This window comes from Centrocercus urophasianus, unplaced genomic scaffold (genome assembly GCF_019232065.1).
Source record: "Centrocercus urophasianus isolate 14NV4802_14NV808 unplaced genomic scaffold, USGS_Curo_1.0 seq_10, whole genome shotgun sequence".
NCBI classification, from domain to species: domain Eukaryota; kingdom Metazoa; phylum Chordata; class Aves; order Galliformes; family Phasianidae; genus Centrocercus; species Centrocercus urophasianus.
The window spans coordinates 8,471,475-8,488,130 of record NW_024884142.1 but is presented as its reverse complement, the minus strand read 5'-3'; the positions used below and the strand labels follow the sequence as shown (position 1 = coordinate 8,488,130).

Genomic DNA, 16,656 nt, shown 5'->3' with positions numbered 1-16,656 from the left:
CACTCATCAGTGAGTGTTTCTCACCAGGAAAGAGTATTTCCCAGTTCAGAGAGCTAAGTGCGATTCCAGGGCACTGGACATGAGCTGCAGCAGGCAGGTCCTGCTTGAAGCAATTGAAGTTATGTAGCTGGCTGCATCTGTGTGCTCTTAGGTCATCCCATGTGTGCGGGGACAGGAGTATTTCACATACAACAGGCTTTTCCCACTCTGGGATCTCAGTCTCTGGATTTCAAAGATATTCTGTACTTCTTTTTAGTGGCTCCTCTCTGCCCTCTTCTGTTCCTTCAGGACAGCACAGAAGTCGCTGGAAATGGCCAGCCTGTGGAATAGCAGTGCAGTAAGTGCTCTGTGGCTTTTGCAAATGTGTTTGAACTGGAAAAGGGCCCGGGATCTGAAGTTTCCCTGCTCTGAGGCGGTGAAGGGAGCTGAGGGTGTGGAGAAGATAACCAGGTTTCAAAAGGGGATATAGCTGACAAAGTGGTGAACTGTTGAATTGGGTATTTAGGAAAGTCAGCACAGCTTCTCGGGAGCAGTCCCAGTTGGGTGGAAGCGTAGTCTGATGAGTCTGACAAAGATGTGTAGCTGATACACTCGCTGCTTGCACGCAACAGGTAATGCTGGAGTTACCCTGAGGCTTTCGGAGACTTCAAACAGCTTCCCACCCTATCCTGGGCCTCTGCCTCTCTGGCCAGACGGGGCAGAGTTATTTTTCTGCTAACAGCTTTTAGGTGTCTGAACACAAGCCTGTTGCCTTTTTCTTCTGTCCCTTTGTTAGGGATGGGGTGTCTAGAGCTGGAATGGAGCTTTCTGTGGAGGTGTCTGCCATTCCCCATTGATTGGACAGTCTTTGAAGTCAGCTTCTTAAGTTAGGGAAGAGGAATCCTGTCCTTGCTGCTCTTTTTGTTGCTCTTTTATTGTGTCTTTGACTCCATCTGGCAGCCAGGCAAAGTAGTTGTAGATCCAGACTGTAAGTTTTTGAGACTGAGAACCATCTCTTCTCAAGATTACACAGTGTGCCTGATTCTCCTTTTGGTTGGTACCCAGCAGCGGTCTTGCCCAGGGAGGTGGTGGTGTTTCTGTCCCTGGAGATTTTCCTCAAAAAGTTGTATGTAGCACTTAGAATCACAGAATCATAGAATGGCCTGGGTTGAAAAGACCACAGTGATCATCTAGTTTCAACCCCCCTGCTATGTGCAGGGTCACCAACCAGCAGACCAGGCTGCCCAGAGCCACATCCAGCCTGACCTTGAATGCCTCCAGGGATGGGGCATCCACAACCTCGTTGGGCAACCTGTTCCAGTGAACACTTAGGGATGTTGTTTGTGGGCTTGGTGCTGGGTTGATCGTTGGACTAGTTGATCTTAGTGGTCTTCTCCAATCTTAATGATTCTAGAGAATTGTCAATGTGTGCGTGGGTAAATGTACATTTCCTGCAAGTCTTTCCTGCTGCTCTGTCCTTCACATTGGCTGTTCTGTCCTGTTAGCCGTTAGGCTGTGAAACATTTTCTCTCCCTTAACCTTGGCCTGGAGACATGGCCTGCTCTCAAGGCAGTGACAGTTGAACAATCTGGACAGATCGGTTTCCCCAGGGTTAACTGGCTTTGCTGGATCCAGCTTGGCTCGGGTGCTGTCTGAGCTCCTGCCCCGTGTCTGCCCCAGGCAAGGCAGCGTGCTGTGCTCTGGGCTGGGGGCTCTGCAGAGGGGCTCAGCCGCACAGTTCAGCGCTGAGCTGGCTCGCTCCAGGCTCTGCTCCTAACCTGTTTGGCTGAAAGCCCAAGAGCTGTAACTCGGCAGAAGAGCACTGGGCAGAGCACAGTAAAGCAAGCAGGTGTCTTCGTGGCAGTCGTGTTTTTGACAGGTTATGTGGTTATGTGAACCGCAGGTCCCTGCTGGTGTTGGAGGCAGCCTTCCATGCTTGCCGTGGCTCCTTCTGAAAGTCAGTGGCTCCTGAGCAGGGCCCTGTGGAGGGCTTCTGTCTGCTGGTTTTAGGCTGGATGGTAGGACTGCAGCCAAAAGTGATGTCACTGCACATTAAGGGCCCTATTGTCCTCCCACTCCTTCCCTCCAAAAACAAAAAAAGGCATTGTAAGCAGTCTCTGTGTGTGAAAGACCCTTTCTACTAAAATGAGGTACTTAGTCAGGGTGTAACAGCAGCTTTAGGGCTGGAGAACTCTGGTAAAGCTTTTGGCTCTTTCCACTAAAGGGTAGATGCTGTGCTTTCTCTAAAGTGACGCTCTGAATTACAATTAAAAATTACAAATCTGATTAAACTGCTTTTTTCTTTTTTGTCCAAGAAATGTGGGAAAGTCTATAAGGTAACTGGAAGCTAATTGGAGTCAGCCTTTAAAAATAGTAGTTTGCTCTCTGAGGATGGTCTTTCAGCAGGTCCTCGTGCACGTCAACTGCAGCTCTTGGGCAGGTTTCTGTTAGGTGAGCCCACTTCTTGGAGAGGGTGGGTCTTTTGCTGTAACATGCAGTAAGGCAGGGGTGTACTCTGCTGGTTTATTTTAAGAGTTTATTCTAGCACAATCTTCACTTAGTGTTCACCATAGAAAAAAATTCAACTTTCTTGATTGATGAATATTGCATGTATTTATGTGGATGCCATTGTAATGAAACAGCAGTCATATGCCTCATTAAAGAAGGTGTTGCCACCTTCAGCAGCATTGGGGAGGTACAGGTTTGGTTAGTTGGAAATGAAACTATGAAATGTGTTGAGTCAGACATACTTAAAGGAAAGGTATTGGTTTGAAGCCAAGGCTGCAGACCACAAGTACTTTGGTGCACAAGTACATACAGCTTTAGGAGCAGGGATGTAGGAAAGCCACAGCCAGTCTTGCCTACCTGCCTGCTAACACAGCTCTCCGTTCTCTGTGCTGAAACCAAGTGTCTGTTGCTCTTTATTTTAAACACTGCACATCAGGAGCAGTTCTTCAGCTAAGAGTCGTTCCTCCAGAACTTGGCACCTTGAACTCCACCATCTTTCCAACATGGAGCTCACAGCATGTCTCTTAATGCCAAAGCAGAAACCTTTCTGCAGTAGTTTTTCTGTGGACAGAACTGGGTGGTGATGATTTTAACTCCATTCCTTTCATACCTGATTGCAGAACTTCTTCTTCAGCCATCTTTTGCCATAGTAGACTTCATTCTTCCAGATTTTTTTAAAAACATACTGCTTTATTTTTTTTTTTTTTCCTTTGCCAAACTGCTGCTTTTATTTTCTTTCCACCCACTCCAATGAGAGCAACACCTGGGCTGCATCTTTATCTTATCAGAGTATGGGGTGAGGGGAGTACTGTAGGAATGGGAACCTCTATCCCTGCTTTTCCCATGTGTTGTGAGTATTTCCTTGCTCCAGAACATGTTGGAATAGCAATCAGTGTTGCTCTTTGTGAGCAGGAATATGTATTTTCCTTTCATTACTATGCAATTTCATTCTGTTGACGGAACAAGCTTGCAAGGAGGATGTTCTTTCATCTGGGACCGGGTGATGTTTCCCACTCCGCCTTGCTTGGCAGGGTGTGGGACCCACACTGTGTGTTGTGCCAGTAGCTGGGATTGGGCTTTGGAGGCTTTGAGCGCAAGCAAATTCCTTGGACTCCCAGCAGGACGGCGCTGGGTCTCAGGGAGCCGCAGCGGATGCGGCCCTATCGCAGATCTGCCAGACAACCCTTATTTGGAGCGTCCGATCCTGAAGGCAGGAGGTGGCTGGGGAGCCCACAGGTGCATGAGTTGCCCAATTTTTTATCTCTGCCTTGGCTCTCACCCTGCTGATGCAAAACCTGTGGTGCATGTGGGAGGTGAAGAAACAAATGTGAGAGCAGCAAGATTAGCGACCTCTCAGGTGATCGGTACCAAGCGTTTCTTTTTTTTTCTTCCTCCTTCTTTGAAAGGCAGAGCAGCCTTCCCAGCACTGCTTTCTTGGGCTGTACTTTCATGGATGTGTGCAGGCAGAGACCCATGCTTGCACTGCTTGTGCTGCCAGCTGCCTGGCCACGGCCCAGCTCCACTCCTGGAAGCCACATGGCCATGTTAGCATGGCACTCTGCCTCTTGGGGCTGCACTGGTGTCATTTATAAGGCTCCGGGGCTAGGAAAGGTTTGTATCCAGCTCAACAGGATCGAGCACTTTAAGGTCTCTCCTGCATACATCCATGTGCTTGTTTCTTTAGGAAAGACCCCTTTGTCTTTCTCATTCACATCTGTATTTAGCAAAGCCTTTAGAGAACCCATGTGCTTTCGGCCATCAGCACTTAAATATTGACCTTTGAGCTTCTGGGTAATTTTTCTTTGGTGGATGGCTGATAAATGAGCTGTCTGTGGAATTTGGGCCTAAGGCTGTTCCTCCAGCTATTCAGCAGGAGTACAGTGACCATGTGGTTGCATGCATCTGTGGGTCACTGTGCAAAGCAGCTCTCAGGCCTGGAACTGACATTCCCAGAGCTCCTGCTGGCAGGCAGGTTCAAATCCGCTGGTCCAAACCACACTCTTTTATTTAGGTTAGATGCATCCTTTGCCTTATTTGTTCCCCTGGTTTTTAATCTTGTGTGGAAGCCTCAAAGGTTCCTCTTCAGGTTAGTTCAGTTGAGGGGTTCCGTGGCTCTCTGTTCTACAAAAAGTGAAATTGACACAGAGATAAAGTCAACTGTACAGCAACTTCCCTGCTGCCTTCCCCAGCCAGAGACCACAGGAATGAGCTTGCTGCACCGAGAGAAAGCGGAGTGCAATGCAGCATGGTCACAGTGGGTCCTGTTGGGTGAGGTCTGTGAGGCCCCAGGCTGGTTCTGGGAGCAGGGAGTCTGGTGAGGCATCTGCAGCAAGACTGTGCCTTGGTGTTATGGAAATGGGATACATTGGAATCCCCTTGCCTGCTGCATTTTGGGCAGAACACTGGAACTAGTGGGCCATCAGCACTTAAGGTCAAGAAGAATGGTTTATACTGCCTTCCTGAGGAAGCAGCTTAACCTGTCCCTATTGGGTATGTTGTAGACTCTGGGCTTTGTGTTTTCTCCAAATACAGTGAACCAAAGTCTCGAGCATCCGGATAGGTTTAAGTTCAGTATAACATTAAAACAAGAGGCTTTTGCCTACCTAAGAGTGCTAGAGAAAAGCTGATATTTTTTTTTTCTGAATTGAGAAAAGAAATGGCCAATGGACTTGGATTATTGAGCAGTGATTTTATCTTCTGATTACAAAAACATAATGGAGCATAAATAGGAGGAGTTGAATGCAATTTAGCTATGTTCTGCTTAAAAAGACTAAGTTGCAGGGAGGAAGGTAATCAGATGAGGATGGTCCCAAGCCCATCTGTCTAGGGCTATATTCAGAAGGAAATCCGTAGCATGAGTGGAGGTCTGTTATGTGACCTTAGTCCAGGTTATACCACATGTGGTGCTGGGGACTGGGCAGAGCTGATTCCCATCCACGCAGCCTGCCTTTACCTGGGCCAGCCCCAGGATCCCTTTCAGCTTTGCAGCGGGTAAGAGGAGGCTGTGCAAAGTGACATCTCATCTAAAGCTTCTGCATATGCAACCTTTGGACTAAGCAAAATTGCTGGTGCTTCTTGTGTGACCAAAGAGCTCCCCGCGTCCAAGATAAACCAGGGAGAGGAGATGTAGGTATGCAGGCCTTCATGTTATAAAGACATCTTTCATCTCGCTGACAGCGAGGTTCCTGCAGTGCTTTGATTGCCCTTTAATTACGCCTGTTTTTCCTGGTTTGTTTGAAAGGCAGATCTTGTTAGGAAAAAGGTGCTGCGTGGAAAGAACCTGGCTGTCTGTGCTGCCCTTCCTTGAGGGCGTGCAGCAGAGCAGATTAGGTTTTTCTGCAGAGTTAAAGCTGAAGATCGTTTCTTGCAGATCTGACCATAGGCACAGTGTGTTCCTTCGTAGCTGTGAGCAGTCAGGTGGTTAGATGGCTCACGGAGCCAAGAAGGTCAATGCTCTTCCTATGCCACCTTCCAGCGTGATCTCAAAGCAGCTGCTTTCATCCCTGTGTCTCAGGTTGTTCCTTCTGCAGGACTGGGCTGCTGCTCACCTGCCCTGTGGCTGCACGGTGCTGACCGTGGCCATGGGAGGTCTGGAGTGCACTGAGGTGAATGTCACCGAATGTGGAGTTATAGCATCGTGTCCTGGCTTGCAGGCTTTGTTGTTTGGTGTTCCATCTCAAACACCGCTGTGCAGAGCTATTTGTCAGCTTTCATTAATAACAACAACAGAAAATGAAGTCTGGCAAAGCCTGGAAATATGATTCAGTATACACCACGGGTATAACTGCCAAGCAAGCAAAATAAAACTCGGGAACAGGTTTCTGATCCTTTTCCAGATCTTTAAAGAAAATCTGCGTAACTTTTGAGGGTTTGACTCACGCTCGTAAGTGCTTGGGCTTGACAGCACTCTATTTTTAAGTGCCGGCTTTATGTTGAATCTTGGGAGGTGAGATGAAAATGTGTTTTTTTTTTTTTATTTTTTTTCAAAGTAACAGCAAATCTTAATATAGCTGAGAATGCGGAACTGCCCTTAGGAAAATAGGTTGGACACATGAAAAGGAATCTTGCTCAGCAGGCTGAAGACGTGGAGCAACTTCTGCGGTTACATTTTTCTTTCTTCTGGCAGTTGTGGGGTGGGGATGGAGCTGGCTCACAGAGCTGGTTCACTCACCCAGCCCTGCGTTTCTCTCTGAGCACAGTCACATCTTCCTGAGCAAAGCACCGGGCTGAGACTGACCCTCTAGCTCAACCTAGAAAAGCAGTTCTCTGAAGTGCCCCTTTTGTGGAATTTGAAGCAACTTCAAACTTACAATGGGGCTCAGAGTTGCAGGATGGGTTGGGAGAAGCAGATGATCCCTTTTAACTGAGGTGGTTTGGTACAAATGGGCAAAGGCGCAAGAAAGTTTGGGTTGTCGTCTCCCGCCTAGAGTCCTGAAGACTTAAATGGCATTGAAATGAAGTCAACTCTTCAAAGCCAGAACTAATCAAATGAGGAGAATTTCAAGTAGGAGGATAATCTTTGTCATCTGACAGCCGATCCCAGGTTCCCATGAGATCCCCACACAGTTGTGCTGCAGCAGCACGTAGCTCTTGTGCCAAGGCTGCCGCCTTTTGCCCGGAGTGCTGTGCGTGCTTTGCATAGCTGGTAAGGCTGGGCCTGGGGGCCTCTTCCAGTGGAGTGCCCCGTACTTAGACCTGAATTTGCCAGAGAAGATGTGACACCGTTTTGTGGGTGCTCGATCTCTTGGGGTGCAGCAGTGTGGGACTTCAGGAGGGGTTTTGCAGGAATGTTGGGGCTGTGGGAGACGTGGAGCAGCTGCTGGTGCCTGTTTACTTGCAGCATGCAGTCATCTTTCCCATGCAGACAGGAGAGCTGCATGTGAATATTCATCATGGGTCCGTATATTTAAAATTGAAAAGATGTAAAAGTATGCACACAGCAGAGTTAAGGCTCTCTTACGAACAAGACCAGTGCTCAGGGAGCACAATTACCCAGGCTGCGCATGTGGCTGATTACACAGTCCCAGAGCAGCTGAGAGCATCTCTTCAGGCTCCTTGGAGCAATTGCTCACCCTGGTAGTGCTGCCAGCACCCTCCCTCTGCCCATTCCGGGCCCTGGAGCTCAACATGCAGGTGGTTGTGGATTGCTGATGTTTACTGGAAATACTTTCCACATGTCTCAGTTTCTCTGTAGGAGTGAGACCTGGCAGGGTGTTGGCAAGGTCCTGCAGAAGGGGCTGTGGCTGTTTGCTGGGCTGTTGTGCCAGGGGTTGTGCTTAGCAGTGCTCGACTGGGCAGCCAGCCTCCCTGTTCTTTGGTTTTTCCTTTTAGGTTTTTATTGCACTGTTTTATATGAGAATAAGAACTCGTATCCTAATCTGTTGATAGGTATTGCATTTCCATTTCCCCATTGTGTCAGAACTTGAGAAAGCTGTTGCAGAACCTGTGCAAAGAAGCCTTTGATAAGCACTTTGCAAAATCTCGGTTCCTGATCAAACCCATCCACTACTTGCAAATGAGCAAGGGATTTTGCAATGCTGAGAGGCTCCGGAAGGTGGCACTAACTCTCTGTGCAGTGTCAGACTGGTGTTTCACTTTAGCAGCAAAAGAAGTAAGCAATTAGTTGGTGGGAAGCATTCCTGCAATATCTCCAGCAACTTCTGAGATGTGCCAATAATGAGCATTGTGTCTGCAGAGAGGCCTGGTGTAAATGTCTGGGAAAGGTGGATGGAGATCTCAAAGCTTGAGAATTTACTGAAATTGACTCTTACTGAAATGACTTTGCCCCTGTCATGATTTGGATAACGAATTAGGAATGCAGTGATGTCTCTCATGCATTTTTACCTGAAATCTCTGAAGATAGAGAGCGCTGCATGTAGGGGTGGAGAGCAGCATCTAGATCTCCACTTGTCATGCAGTTGTTCAGTGGCCAGTGAGCAATCTGTGACACTGCTGATGAGTACTGTTTTCCTCTTCTGCAGGTTTTCATCTCTGTGAACTGCCTCAGCACAGATTTTTCCTCTCAGAAAGGAGTTAAAGGCCTGCCCCTGAATCTTCAGATCGACACCTACAGCTACAACAACAGGAGTAACAAACCTGTGCACCGTGCCTACTGCCAGATTAAAGTCTTCTGTGATAAGGTAAGGTTGGGTCAATGTGCAGATGATACTTTGGGAAAGGCTGCTCCTCAGCTTAGGGGGCTTTTGTTTGAACAGTGCAATTGATATGGACAAGTGAAGGCGTTCATTTTTGCCTAAGTTGCACCATGTCATCCCTTGTAAATATCTTTGTGTTTTCTTATTATGCTTTTCTTTTGTTGTCAAGTTGACCCTTTGAGCGTAAAATGGAGCTGCTCTCTTTGTGCCCTTATGGGATACAGCAGTGTAGTGTGTTTACAGGGTGGATAGATGCTGTAATTTGACTGCTCTGCCTCATGCATTTAACACCTCAAGAACTAACACCTTTCCCAGTCATGGATCACCTGAAAGAGTGAGGGAAGCTACAGGAGCTGAGCTGAAAGCAGTTGTAAGAGCTTCTCTGGGTTTGTGAAGAAAGACTTCTCAGTTTTTTTAACCTGCTCCCATCTGAACAATCTTTCAAGGGAGATGGTAGCAGGTGATATGCAGTGTTACTGTTTCCAGAGCGACCAAGAGCTCTCCTGGCTGGCAGGAGTGTTGCATGGCTTCCCCAGTCCCTCTGTCCATCACTGGGAGCCATACTGAACTTCTGCCTTGCTGGCACCATACTTGGCTGGGGCCTCTCTTCACATCCAGCCCCTCTTCATCAGAAGGACTGTTTGCGAGCGAGATCTCGCACACCTCTGCAGTCCCAGGTCTGAGAATAGGTTCACACCCTCCCTCTGGAGGCCTGAGCTATCAGGCATTGATCTCATCATGTGCAGTCTTTCCTTGGCATGCTGCTGGAATATGAGTGTCCCATTTCATTTTTTTTCTGCCCCACCGCCTCCCCAAATCTATGGAGCCCTCTAATCTGCCTCTGCTAATAGCACCCTAGTAATAACCTGCCATGTTTTATTGTTGCTTTTTGGTTTTAAACAGAATCATGGAATCATTAACATTGGAAAAGACCACTAAGATAATCTCATCCCCCCACTGATCCATCCCCAGCATGGCCATTAGCCACGTCCCTCAGTGCCCCCATCTCCACGGTTCTTGAACACCTCCAGGGGCGGTGACTCCACCACCTCCCTGGGCAGCCTGTGCCACTGCCTCACCACTCTTTCTGAGAAGAAATGTTTCCTCATATTCAACCTGATGAAGTAACTGGTAATGAAGGCCTCTCTGCTTTCCTGCATATTAGGAGAAGCTGCTTGCAGTTATCAGTATAAAGTTGTTTATTTGTCTTCCTTCGTGTGCCTCTTGGGAAGAGTTTTGTTTTCCTTCCTGGGAAGACTGTTGTGATGATGATGAACTTAGAAGAGAATTAATGAATGTTCTCAGGGCTACTTCCTCTGCACATAACTGTGTCATCTGCATGTATCACTGTCCTTACTGTGTTTGTTGCCACCTTTTACCTGCAGGTGTGCTGTTACCCATTTTCTTCTTGGGGAACCAATTCTACACTGTGAAGATCTTTTTTTGGGGGGAAGAAAAAAAAAAAAAAAAACCAGCACAAAATAGCCTTGCTGTGGCCAACCAACTGCTCTGTAGACCCCCTAATTCCACCTAAGGCCTGCCTGACCTTACATCAAACCTAGGTACTGGCATGGGAGTGCTCTGCTGTTTTATGTGTGTGAATTCATAGATTTTCTATGGAAGGCCAAGCAGTTGTGTTAATGCTGTGCGATCGCCTTTGCACAGGAAGGGAGGAACCTGTGGGGCAGGGGAAGCTGCTGCTGCTTGGTTCTGGTTTTTGGTTGCTGCCTGTGAGATGAAGTTTCTTCCGGCGTTTCTGCTCTTTGTGTTCCGTGTGGAAGGAGCCTAAAGGTGCCCACCATGCTTGGATTGCATCTTACCTCCCATGTGGCTTCAGGAGCTGAACAGAGATTGCTGCCTTTCTGTAATGCATCATAGTGCAGGCTTCCTTCAGGCTTGTCATGGAAGTGCTTGGGCTACCAGGGATGGGGGTGGTCTGTCAGAGGGAGAACTCTGGGACACAGCTGAGTGCTGCATGGGCAAGGGGCAATTAAATGCATGCTCTCACAAACTATTGCTGACGGTGTCCTTTGGGAGCTGCCATTGCTGTGCAGTGAGAGGGTTTTTGTGGGGTACTGAAACCAGTGAGATGTTGAAAGAAGAGGTCATGGAGGTGATGCAGCTGGCTGAAGAACAGGCTGTGCTGGTGCAGAGTGCTTGAGAGGGGATAATGCTTTCTGCCTCTGTCCCAGCCCAGTAAATCCCCCCCCCCCCCTCCAGAATTTCTAATGCTTCTGCAGTGAGCAGCTTCCCCTCCTATTAGATCTCTTCTTCTCTGACCTACTTCATGAACCCAGAAGCAAGGAGATGAGAGATGCCAAGGGCCAGCCCCGAGGACCTGTGAGAAGTGTTATTTCTGCAACCCCCCCTGCATGCCATGGGTCACAGCTTGAGCCTCCAGCTGGCTTTCAACAGTGATGTGCTGTTATTAGACCCCTTTGGCTCAGCATCCCTTGTGCTCTCACGTCTCCACATCCCTTTGCCCTAGTTTCCATGAACAAGAGAGTAGCAGAAGTCTCTTGTAGTGACTTTTCTCCACCAGCTAAGCATCCTCACTACATTGTCAGATGTGGGGACATGCCAGGCACGTGGGCAGGATGCCCAGCTGTTGGCTGGAGTGAGCCTGTCCCACAGGGAAGCTTCTCTGCATTGCGAGCAGGCTGCCAGAGCCCTACCTAAACAAGAGGGGCTGGGGGCATCTCAGAGCACGTCTGTTGTACCCAGCACGTGGGCAGGAGCCAGGCAGCCCAGCGGTGTCCTGAGGACTGTGCCATTTTGACCGTGTCGCAGCTTTGCACCTGTGCAGCTGTTGCTTATCATGTAAGTTGTGTTTTGCTGCAGGAGGGAGGAATGATGGCTCTCCAGAGCACAGCTTCCCTTTGACAGCCCAAGAACCCGTTACACGAGGGAGGAGAAACAACAAAGAAAAATCCTGCAGCCTTTAACATGTTGGCAAGAGTGTGAAATCTTGCATTTCAGCATTGCAGGCTGGTGAGGAAAGTTGGGAAGATCTTTTTCTTGTGAGCATACTTACTCCATAACTGCAGAATATGGGATTCCAGTATCTTTGTTGATTTGTTTTTTTTTTTTTTTTTCCTTCCCCTGGCTCTTAGTAACAAGCTGACAAACAGAAGAGCCTGTCGTGTAAGTAGCTGAGGTGATGCAGGGACCCAGGGAGAACCCAGCTGACTGTATATAACAGAGCTCTGTGACTGTGCAGTAAGGGAGAGGTCAGAGGAGGTTTCCTCAAAATGCATACAAATCCTGTCAGTGGATCTGTATGTTCTTGGCACTGAAGACGGTGCTGTTCTATAGCATAAAGTCTGAGGAGCAGAACTTCAGTAATTGCACATGAAAGGTAGAGAACACAGGGCTGGAGCCAAATCTTTCTGCCACCAACTTCTGCTGTTGAGCTGAGATGCTGCAACCCCTCTGGTGACAGAAGGCACAAAGAGGAAGTGGGTCCATCTGGAGTTTGGGTGGGTGTCCTCACTGTCCTGGTGGAGCCTTTGTTGTTGTTATGGGGCCAGCTGCAGCCAGCAGCAGGCTTGTCTTTATCAGCAACTTTCTTGATTTTTTTTCCACAACAGCTGTCATGAAACTACTTGTGTCCCTGCTGCCAGCGGGGCAAAGAGGAGCTATGTGTTGGTGCACATCAAATGTGTAGGTGAATCTTCCCTTTAGTTGCTAGTGCAGACATGCCTGCTGCAACCTTGCAGGTGTTAATGTGGTGTTGCCCATAGAGTGTGGATTTACTGCGTGGTTAGGAGGGCTGTTGCCTTTCTCACATGTGTGTATTAGGTACTATTAGGTACTATTTCACACCTTACTGCCATGTGTTTTTTGATACTGTCTGCTATAGCTAATCTGTTCTTCCTCTGCTCTGCACAGCAATGTGGGAGTGTTACTGGCAGCTCTGCAGGGCTAGAAAGAAGCAGTGATGGCTTTCCGTAATTCCTCTGTGGCCAGATGACTGTTACTCTGTTTTACAGGAGGGCAGAGCTTGTGCGCTCCATCTGGGGCAGTGGTCTGATGGCAGCACCCCAACTGAGTCTTGGGTAGCTACTTTGGGCCAGTTGCTTCCTGCAGCTGGCTGTGTGACATCCCTGCCCTAACCCACAGTCACGTGGGGTTGTGTTCAGAGCTGGAGGAATGGAAGTGATTTTCTGTTGTAGCTGTCTGCATCTACCTTGACTTTGTGTCCCCACTGCTGCTTGGGGTGAAGTGCCAGGAGCTATGTGGGCAGCAACCCAGCTTGGTCTCTGTGGCTTCCACCACAGCCCAGTGCTGATGCAAAGGAAAGAAAGAAATAATGCCTACATTAAAGCAGTGAATGTCTACAGCTTTAGACTGTAGAGGCTTCTATAGCTGCTGCTGACTCCACATGCAGCATGCAGGAAGGTATCTTGGTGATCCGTGCGTGGCTTGACGTTATAGATCAATGCTCACTAATTATCTTATGAACTCTTAAATTGGGAGGACTTGAGAGTTTCTAGTGTTTCAAATACTTCAGGTATATCTTGTTGTGCTTCATACAATTGTTATTTCTATCTGACTTGAAAGAAAAGGAAGTAATGGCACCTTCTGTGTGGTTGCTGGAGTTCATTCATGATAGGATTTGAAAGTAAATGCTGGGAGATCTCAGTGTTGGCATACAGGTGGAGTTGCATCTCAGGTACCCTGGATCTGACCTCTGCAAGCACAGCTCTGGAAGAATCTGTTCCTGCTTTTGCAGCTAAGAAAACAACAAATTGAGAAACCTTCCTCACTTCTACTTCCCTTAATCTCTTGGCAGGGAGCAGAAAGGAAGATCAGGGATGAAGAAAGAAAGCAAAGCAAAAGAAAAGGCAAGTGCACTGACCCCAGCTCTCAGTTGAATGCCTGTAAGTAGAAATTATTCCACGAGTATTTTAAATATTAGATCTCATTTTGTTTACAAATAGTTTATGCAGTAGTACTCTTGAGTCAACTCCCCTGTGGAGTTGGTTTTGTTTTAAGCTGTTGTTTATGGATCATTAATTGCATTTAACAAGTTACTGAGTCATTTAGGACTTTATGTGATTTTTCCTGTCCAAGACAGGATCCTGGTGCACATTTACCAGCAGTTGAAGTGATGAGGTGTGTGTGATGTTTGGATGCTTGCTGCAGCCCCTGTAGATTCAGGTGTCCACAAGAGCTGGAGCTGTTCTTAACATTTCTAACTTGATCTTAAACTTAAGCTTTAGCGTATGTTGGAAGGTGCTTACAGCTGTGCAGCAAGATGGTGGCAGGCTTGAATCTGTGCCTTCCAGCCCTGTGCTCACTCTTCTAGAGCGAAGCCATCCTTATTTAGTATTTTCAGTAGAAGTTGTTTCCATACGTATGAGCGATGTGAAGACCTCTGTGTTCTCAGTACACAAAGGCTGCACAGCTGCCTCCTGCTAAGTAACTTCCCCTTGGCTGCTGCAGGTGAGGTTTATGTATCTTGACTGCAACAGATCCTACATTTTGGTGGCTTGTTATTGGCTAACAGAGCTGCTTAGAGAACACATCTCCCAATGCTCCCTTTAATGGGGCAGGCGTGTGCTCTCCCTTGCTTATCAGAGCTGTGCTGTGAGCAGTCCGACTAGTTGGACAGGCAGGCATCTCACAGCTTGTTGGGCAGGATTTTCCTGACACAGCAGGTATGGGCTGCTGGAGCAGCTTCAGAAGAAGGTAATGCTCTGAGGGAACCCTTTTGCTCAAGGGCCAACGTTGAAGGGATCTGTTTTGATTTGTTTTCCCCTACGTAAAAGGCAGCTTTAGCACACTGCTAGCATTTCACAAATGTGGTTGCCTCATTGGCTGTCAAAAGACTGCTGGAAGGTGAAAACTCAGTTTCAATACCAATTTCCAGGATCTTGTATTTGTACAGAAGCTTTCTAGTGAGAATTAACCTGGAGAGACCTTGATTTTCCTGGAAAGTGCAGTGCGTTGCTGTTGAGGTTTTTATGTTAGGAGTTTTTAATTGCTCTAAGACAAAAGCTGTTGTACCCACCTCTGGGATTACTGATACCGTATGCAAGTGGACTTAGCAACAGCAGAAATGTTGACTTTTGGTCAGAACAATTATTTTACAGGGATTGAGCAGTCTTTGAAAAATCAGTTTTACAAGGCAAAAAAAGTTTATTTCTGATCGGAAACATGAGAGGTGAAGTGCTTTGCTATACACTCAAAGTGTAAAAGTTTCCACGTGGTAGTTAAATGGAAATCTGTGGTTCTGACATGACCAGATATCAGAATCTGGTCATATCAGAACAGCAATTTGAGGCACCTCCTGCCTCACTCTGTCCCAAATGGGCTTTTGTGAATGAACGCTGTGCTTTGTGTCACTGACTTGGTGTGTGGTGAGAGCTGAAGTCCTCTGTGGGAGATGGTGCTGGTGGGGGATGACGTGGGGTCTGGCAGCCTGGGGGTGACCAGGGCGAATGATGAGATGAAGAATATAAATTGAGAAGTATGAAATGGAAATGCAACTCGTGAGCAGATTTGTGCATCTCTTTAGAGCAAACATGCTGCTTAATACAGACTTTGGAGAGGTGCCCAGCTGTGTGGGTGGCAGTCTGTTTCCTTCTCTCTCTTCTTTCCACCGTTCTGGTGTGGGAAATTCAGCAGCCCACTGTGGGGGATTGGTTAAGCAGAAGGGCAGGGGGGGCTTTAAACAGCTTTTGTTCTCTGTTCCACTTGGTATATGGAAGACCTAGGTTTTTCTGTTGGGGTTAGTGGTCAGACCACCCTGCAGCCCAGCTTAATACTCAGATGGAGTCAGACAGTTCACTTAAATGGAATTCATTCTCTGCTGTTCTGCTGGAGTCCAGCCCCCCTTACCCAAGACAACCCAGGTTCAAACTCCTCTACTACAGAAGCTTCTCCCTTTGACCCTGACTGTTGGGTACTCTTGTTCAGCAGCCTGTGTGTGCCTTTTAAATGATGTGGGAGAGCTTCGGCCTCCTCACTGCCTGCACCGTTCTCGCTGTCTGTGCTGTCCTCTGACCCAGCCTTTGGTCTCTCTCCAGTTTCTGATGTCAAAGTGCCAATGCTTCCCTCGCATAAGCGGACGGACATCACTATCTTCAAGCCCTTCATGGATTTAGACACTCAGCCAGTCCTCTTCATTCCTGATGTTCACTTTGCAAATCTGCAGCGTGGTGCTCACGTAAGTGAAGCCGTGGGTGTGGGAGTGATGAGTGCTGTGGGGTGTATTTGCAAGAAGTCTAGGGTGCTGTGTGTTTCTGTTAAATATGAAATACCAGACTGTCTGTGCTGATGCTGTAAACAAACACAGGCTGAGTCTTACATGAGCAAGAGACATTGCTCCTAGACGTGTTGGCTGGACTTAACTGGGGATGTTTTCTGAATAAATTATTTTCCTGTGAGCTACTGTTGTGAAGAACCTGAAATGATTTTTCCAAAGCATTTCCAGCTGAGAGTTCACAGAAGGAACTGCAGGCTGGTTTTCTCTTGTAAAGTCTGCTGGCTTTCTGCTGTGCTGCTGTAGACTTCAGGCTTCTGCAGCCTGCTGCTGCAGAGTGAAAAGCTGTTTTGTGGAGCTGGCAAGCGTGTCAGCTGTGTGATCTGCTGCCAGATCACCCTGCCTCAGCATTCCTGGAAAGTCCCAGCTGACAGGAAGCTGGAAGGGAAAAAATGAGTGCAACCAAATTTCAAAATCTTCAGTCTTCCTGTGTTTAGAGTTCTGGCATGCTCTAATAGAATATCAGTGTTACTTTTTTAAGACAGTGGCCTCAATTCCTAACAGAGAATCGAAATAAACTTGTCTCTATAAGCTGTAGTTTTAAGTACTGTTGGAAGACTACGTTAGCCTAGACAGAGAACTAGTTAGCTCTTGTGCATTTCCATCCCTAGCATTTGAGATCCTTCAATTTCTCTGCAGGGGAAGTGATAAAGAAGGTACTTACTGCCTTTTGAAAGATTGAGTCTAAGTGTTGTTCAATACAGAGTTGAAAGATAAAGAGGAAATGAATTCCAGTTCTGGATA

General features: G+C 47.5%; 1 protein-coding gene across 2 annotated transcripts in view; it reads left to right on the top strand.

Moving 5' to 3' along the window:
* Positions 1–16,656, top strand: part of GRHL1 (grainyhead like transcription factor 1) — a 38,971-nt gene that overhangs the window by 14,039 nt on the left and 8,276 nt on the right. For both annotated transcript variants that reach the window (XM_042828340.1, XM_042828331.1), the window contains exons 9-11: positions 8,469–8,627; positions 13,438–13,525; positions 15,677–15,816. In XM_042828340.1, the coding sequence (XP_042684274.1) occupies positions 8,469–8,627; positions 13,438–13,525; positions 15,677–15,816 (387 nt within the window). The remainder of the gene's footprint in view (positions 1–8,468; positions 8,628–13,437; positions 13,526–15,676; positions 15,817–16,656) is intronic.